The 7275-nt window shown below is 48.0% G+C and overlaps 1 protein-coding gene across 1 annotated transcript; it reads right to left on the bottom strand.

Annotated features, from left to right (window-relative positions):
- Positions 1-315: 315 nt before the first annotated feature.
- Positions 316-2879, bottom strand: SOCS1 (suppressor of cytokine signaling 1). The gene is given in 4 exon segments (XM_072609291.1): positions 316-1274; positions 1312-1402; positions 1405-1540; positions 2760-2879. Coding segments are annotated over 3 exon segments (636 nt in total). The 5' UTR covers positions 1463-1540; positions 2760-2879; the 3' UTR covers positions 316-787.
- Between the last annotated feature and the right edge of the window lie 4396 nt (positions 2880-7275).

Consider the following 7275-nt stretch of genomic DNA (forward strand, 5'->3'; position numbering starts at 1 on the left):
AGTTAATTTAACCATTTAAGTTAGCTGTCAAAATCTAGTAGCTTCAGGGTATGTACTTCTATTCAGAGAAGGCAGTAAACCCAATGAGACCAGGTCCAAGGATTCTGATTAGAATCCATAGAATCCTTCCCTTTGTTCTTCTCAAAGGTTTTAAGGTCTTTAGGACATTTGGGGAAACAACCTCCAAAGACAAATGACCATTACTAGTGTTTGTCCTAGCACCATTCCCTTCCCAGAAACACCCTCAGGCTGACTTAAAGCTCTCTGAAGGCAGACCAACCTCAAGGTAATGAACACATCAGAAATGCTTCTCTCTTTTGTTTAAAAAAAACTTTTATAATAAAGTTTATTACATTATTTTCTTTTAAAAATATAAAATAATAAGTTTCTGCATAGCAGAAAAATTAAGCCAGAGACCCCTGGTTTGTGCAAAGATAGTTGATGTTTGTAAACATGAGGAGGGAAGGGAGGTAAGTGTACAGGTCCCTGTCCCAAATACATTAAAATAATAGAAAAAAATAAATGGGCCTCAATTTCCCCTGAGGCAGGAGGGTAGAAGCACTCAGGGAGAGGAGCAACTCCATCCGAGGACTTTCCTTCCTGGGGAGGGGGCTTTGCTTTCTCCCTTTTTTATGGCTCTTCAGCCATACCCACCAAACCACGAAAAAAATCAACCTCAGCTCCCTCTTCCTGCCATTCCCCCTACCCAAAAGAAAAACAAAACCGATCCCTCCCTCAAAAAAAAAAAAAACCATAGTTAATGCTGCCACCACATTCTTCCATCTTTTCATATCTGGAAAGGAAAAGACTTCAGGTAGTCCTTAAGGACAGGATTTAGCGGGATGTTGCCCAAATTGTCCCTTCCAAAGGTGGCCACGATGCTCTTTCGACACAGCTCCTGAAGGGGTCGCACCCTTAGTTGTCGAAGGGGGGTCACCAACATTTTTCGGGGAGAGTTCAGGTAATGTTCCAGCAGCTTGAAGAGGCAGTCGAAGGTCTCCCGGCTGCCATCCAGGTTGAATCGACCAGCCTGGAAGTTGACCCGGATGCTGGTGGGCCCTGAAGCCATCTTAACACTGATGGCAAAAAAACAGTTTTTCTGCCGGCTGTCCCGGACCAGAAAGGTCCCCACCGGCTCACCCTTGAGTTTCTCGTGGGCCACGTTCACACTCAGAGGCCCCCAGTAAAAGCCACAGGCATCCAGCAGGGCGCTGGCTCGGGTGATGCTGAAGTAGTCCGCCTGGGAGCGGAAGGTTCGGAAGTGAGTGTCCCCCTGTCCCTGGGTCGCCGCCGCCAGGGCCACCGCACCATGGTGAGGGGCCAGGCCGTGTTGGGGTCTGGACTGCGGGCTGGGATGTTCCCGGTTGGCCCGGTGGGATGGAGGAGGAGGAGGAGGGTCGAGTCTTCTTCTTGTATCTGCTGTAACTGCATTGTCGGCTGCCACCTTACTGTGTGCTACCATTCTACAGACTGGGCCAGCCTGTGGGGTCGCCCATAGCGTCCGGCGGCGGGCTCGGGCTCCACTCCAGCAGCAGCTACTCTGAAATCCCAGACAGAAGGGCAGAGAGAGACAAGGAAAGAAAGAGAGAGAGGCAGAGTGAGTGGGGAACATTTCCTGAGAGCAGGCAGCCAGGCGGGGGCTGTGCTGGACGAGTGTGCCAAGTATAGAGTCTGCCCTAGGTTGGGGTATCCCCCGAGGAGGCTTCTGCGCTCCTGGTCCACGGGTGTCAGAGGATGAGGATGCCAGTGTTCCTCTAAGCAAGAGAAGAGCCTGGGGAGCAAGCCTGATGTTTCTCTGCAGGATGGCTTAAGTGGAGGGGAGAAGGGGGTGGGCTGGGCTGCTGTGTATAGTACAACATCTATATCTTTAGATTACGGCAAGTGTCCTGGAGCCTGAGAAGTGCCCTCTGCCTGGCTCCCACCCCCCCCCCCCCCCCAGTTCCCTGGCCACAAGCCCAGACTTTTCTCTCATCGCTCGTTGCCTCCCTCTGCTGGCTAATAAGATGCAAGACGGCTTGTTCTGGGACAGTTCTTGAAAATCAGCGGGGGAAAATTCCCAGTTTTCACACAGCTAGCTAGCTGCCTTTAAGGGTGGGCAGGCCAGATGGGGGAGACGGCCCCAGAGAGCAAGGTGCAGAATGCTATACAGGGACCACAGAGGCCAGAAACTAAGGAATGATGCACACTGGCAGCCATTACCTCCCCCCACCCCCCAACCCGCGACTGGGACTCTGAGGACAAGGGGACCAGGAGGGCACAGAGGATGGCCCACAACTCAGGAGACCCCACTCCGGAGGCCGGAATGCGGACAGGCCAGGAGCCGGGTGTCCGTAGCCCTGTCTCTGCTGCTGCTGCTCTCTCTCTTCTCTCTCTCTCTCTCTCTCTCTCTCTCTCTCTCTCTCTCTCTCTCTCTCTCTCTCTCTCTCTCTCTCTCTCTCTCTCTCTCTCTCTCTCTCTCTCTCTCTCTCTCTCTCTCTCTCTCTGATGATGAAGATGATGATGCTGGCAGCCCATAAGGAGAGGGTATCCAGTCATCCCTGTGCCAGTCTCCCGCTTTCCCTTCCCTCCGATCACTCTCCCTACGGCGGGGTCTCTCTTCACTCGGCTATCCTGGTCCGGAGCTGGGGATCCGTCTCCTAATTGCCCCGCACTGGGCTCACGGCGGGAGGAGACACGGGCATCCACACCACCTCCCGGCTCCGGGACCTCCCTCCCGCCCCAGTCTCCAGTCACTCCCGGCGCCCCCGGTCCCAGCTCACCTGGTTCCCAGGCGGGTGGGCGCGGCTCGGCGCCGCGGGCGGGGCGGCGGGGGAGCTCCGGGGCCGCTCAGGCGCATAGTCCGGGGCTGGGAGCCAGTGCAGCTGCTGTAGCCGCAGCTCCGTCTGCTCCGCGCACAGCGCAGGGCGCAATCTATTTAAATCTCCGAGGTTCGGTGGCCGAGACTAGGGTGGGTGAGGGCCGGCGGGAGGGGCTGGGAGGGAGGCGGGGTCCAGAGCTCCGCCCCTTGGGCTTTCGGTTTCTATTCTGGAGGTAAGGAAGCTACGCCCAGCTCCCGCCCAGCTCGGGCCCCCTCTGCGCCGGCTCACCTCCAGCTCCAGCCTTCTCCCCATGGTTTAACCCTGGCTCTATTTGCCGGACATCCTTAACGCCCGCCCTGACTGTCTTCATCCCAGCCCCACCCCCTTCTTGACCTCTCCAACCCACCCGTTCCCCCTCTCCCTAAAGCCCAGACCCCTCTCACTCCAGCTAGCGCCCCGCACGACCGCTGCGCGCCTTTCACCCCCGGAATCCGGCTGCCTCGGCCCAGTTCCTCCTGCTGGTAGTGTTTGCTTCCCAGGAAGCTGATGCCTTTAACCACAGAGTTCAGAGGAATTCCTCTGGGGGAGAGCCTTAACCAAACAACCCATCTGTTAGTTCCTCGGAAAATGGGTGTGGCGAGGGGTGGGGGCCGGGCTTGGCTAGATCTCCGGAGCCGACTCTCCTAGTCCTTACCCGCCCGGCTCCAGCTCCACACCCAGCTTCAGCCCGGGACAGCCGAAGGCTCCATGAACCCCGGCTCGGGACCCCAGCGGATGCTATTGTTAGACCGCGGGGGAATCTTTCTGCAGCGGAGCTTCCCGGGAGCTGGAATAACATGCGTATTTCTCCTTCCCCCAGTACGGTTTAATTCATCCAACATTTATTGAGCGCTTACTATGGCTCTGCCACGCTGCACTTCAGTGGCTTAGATTGTGTTCGTGCCAGCACTAGAGAAACGCAAACTACTATTGATTACCCTTCAAGCTATTATCGTTGCTTAGGGAGACTAGCAGCTAGGGCTAGGTACCTCCTCTCTCGGTCCCTCATCCTCTCCAATCTGAGAGGTTCCTGCTTAACCACCCCTCACTCCTTTGCCCATCCTTAGGAAAGGTGATGAGGTCCCAAGTTTTGGAGGGGCAATACAGTGTAATGGAAAGAACATCAAGTTGGGGCAGATGTAGTGGAGAGACAGCAGACCTGGAGATCTAAGGCAAATCGCCTCACTTTTCTGGTCTTCAGAGCCTGCATCTCTCATTTGGAGATAACCACTTGTACACAGAAGTGCAGAGCTGTTGGGAGGATGGACTTTAATACAACATGAAAGCCTTTTGGAAACTGAAACTGTACAAATATTTAATAGTGTTAATGATGAGTCCACAACCACTGTCCTTGCTTAATGCCAGACGTCCCTTTCTGTGCTTCTATTGGGTAACACTCATTTTTCTCATCTGTTGAATCCTGGCTTTGAACTACCTGTTAGGTCTCTTCCAACTCTAAATTTAGGAGCTTTTGGTCCTACCAACTTGAACCTAGTTTTACAGGGGCAACCCTTCTCTACACCCTGGAGGCCCTCCTTTTCAGATCTCCCCTCCAGCTGCTTCCCCAACACATCCTCCAAATTTTTTTTTTTAAATATACCCCAGCTTTGGTCTTGTGATTATGCAGTCTTCATGGTCACGGTTTCAAAAAGGGATGACTTTGTTTTCTGAACCCAAAATTGGACCATGTAAGTTAACAATTTTTTTAAAAATGTGAATGGGCCAAAATATTGGAAATTAGAACCGTCTCCGAAAAATACCCAGATGTATGCTAGTGGTGGAATCCCTGTGGTTTACGCTGGCGGTGGGGAATGGTGAGAACAATGATTTTCTTCATTTTACTTACTGGAAAGAAAGTCTGCACAGACCAATTCCCCACCCCCACCTTCCAATCAGGAAAGTGGGGGAGGGGAAGGATTCTTCCAGCTAATCCGAAATGTGAGAAGGTTGTGTTCTTCAAAGGTTGGTGCTTCAAACAAAAACTGTCTTGGACCAGCAAACTTCCTGGTACAGTAGGAAAAGTACCAGCTCTGTAGTCAGTGGACCTAGGTCCAAACCAAGAAAATAATTTAATCTCCCTGGGTTTCTCATTTGTATAATGGGGGTTTGGACTCAGTGGCCTCTTACATCCCCTCCAGTTTTACACATATACCTCTTATCTCAGCTAACCTATTTCAAGGAAGCTGCTTCGAGGAAATCACACATTTCACACAGTAGATCATGCTTCCAGGTTGACTCAGACTGGGATTCTTGTCCTGTCTCTGTCACTAACTAGTTATATGACCACTGACAAACCATTCTATTATTATGAAATTCAGTTTCCTCATCTGTCAAATGAAGATAAAATAATGCAACCAGTTTTTCCTTTTCAGAAACCATACACCAAGCATTATTGACAAGGGAAAAAAGTCCTTTCTGCACAAAAATATTGCTAGGAACACTATCTGTAATAGCTAAAATGTAACAAACCAAACCAATGAGATGTCCATTAATGGGGGAATGAGCTGAACAAATTACACTATATGCACATGATGGAATTTTATTACAGTATAACAGATTTGATGGATTCAAAGAATCCAAAGAAATGTAGGAAAACTTACAAAAGCAATGCCATTAATTACTCTAAGAAGACAAATCAAAAGAACAGCATTAATTCCAACTACATAATTATAATCATAAGGCCAATAATAACTACCACCAATCTGTGTTATAGAAACAAAAAAGTCAAAAGGCATTTCAAAACACAAAAGATCTAGGTTCGACTATGTTAAAATCAAAATGGGTGTCTTTTATGTGGATTTATGAAACAATAAATAACAAAAGGGGATGGACCTGTCTCTAATCATTTAAAGTCACTTAGGTTTTGCATTCCTGTTCTCTTGCATTCCTATAATTCTTTTCTTTCCCCTTATGCCCTTGAAGAGAAAACCCAGCTGGAATGCTTTTCTTGAAATGACAAGGTTCTGACTATTCATTTCAAGTATCACTTTCTACATCATAAACTCTTCCTTGATCTCTCCAGCCCTTACTGCCCTCCTTCTGAAAACTGCCTTGTCTTTAATTTGTTTATATCCATATAGATCTTCTGGGTGGCACAGTGAATAGAGTTCTGGACTTGAAATCAGGAAGATCTGCGTTCAAGTCCAGTCTTAGACATCAGCTCAGTTTATCTACAAAATGGGATGATAATATGTGCCTCCCAGCATTGCTGGGAGAAAAAAATGAGATAATATTTGTAAAGTGCTTTAAGTATACAAAGTTTTCAAGTCTTAAGGTGCTATATAAATGCTTTATTATTATGTTGCCAACCCCTCCCCCCCAATAGAAGGGGAGCTCCTTGAAGGCTGGAGCTATTCCATTTTAATATTTGTATCTCTAGCACCTAGCACCATGTCTAGAACATAGTAGGAGATGAACAAATGATGGAATTACTCCAAGCTTCTTAAGAAGCCAAAGTCCGTCTATTTTATCACCAATATTCTTCCTTCAATGATATATGACTGGAAGATGTAAACACCATAGTCTCTGGAAACCTCAGAAGATTACCTCAACGGCAATGGAGAGACCTGCAGTGGACAGGAACAATTTGCAAAGCAATGTCATTGTTGTCATTCAGTCATTTTTTGGTTGTGTCCAACTCTTTGTCACCCCATTTGGGATTTTCTTGGCAAAGATACTGGAGCAGTTTGCCATTTCCTTCTTCAGCTTATTTTTCAAATGTGGAAACTGAGGCAAACAGGGTTAAGTGACTTGCCTAGGGTCATAAAGCTAGTAAGTGTCTGAGACCAGATTTAAATTCAGGCAGATGAATCTTCCGTACTCTCAACCTCGTACTCCATCCACAGAGCCCCCTTGCTGCCAATGTATAATGCTACCTGTTATATATTTATTCTGATCAGTTTTAGGAGAGTAGGAAGTATTTGATAGTGAGACATTTCTTGGGCAGGGGGTGGAGAACACATTTTGTGGAGATGAATATTTTGTCTACTATTCAAAAATACATTAAAGACCAGAGTAATAAAATGTTATTTCACCAAAAATATTCTTTCATCCTATAGACCTTACCAATTCTTCAGTACCTTTTCTGCTTGGTTGTCTTAGTAGCATCTCCAACTATCAGAACTCATAAAATCTTAGAGACTGTAAAATCAAAAGGTCAGAAAGAGAGAGCTGGAAAGTATGTTAGAAGCCATCAAGCTCAATCTCCTTCTTTTTACAAATGAGGAAATGAAGTTACATAAAGATTAAATGACTTGACCAAAGGCTTGACACCCTCTCCACTATACAAAGATGAAGATCTAGTCTAATCTTTTCATTGGATGAATAATCAAAAAATGAAACCAGAGAGACACCAGTTAAAGCTAATTAGTTATTGGCTGAACTGGGGCTAACATCCAGGCTGTCTGATTCTAAGTGCTCTTTCAATGGAACTATGCCA

The sequence above is a fragment of the Notamacropus eugenii genome, chromosome 1, assembly GCF_028372415.1.
Source record: "Notamacropus eugenii isolate mMacEug1 chromosome 1, mMacEug1.pri_v2, whole genome shotgun sequence".
In the NCBI taxonomy this organism is placed as follows: domain Eukaryota; kingdom Metazoa; phylum Chordata; class Mammalia; order Diprotodontia; family Macropodidae; genus Notamacropus; species Notamacropus eugenii.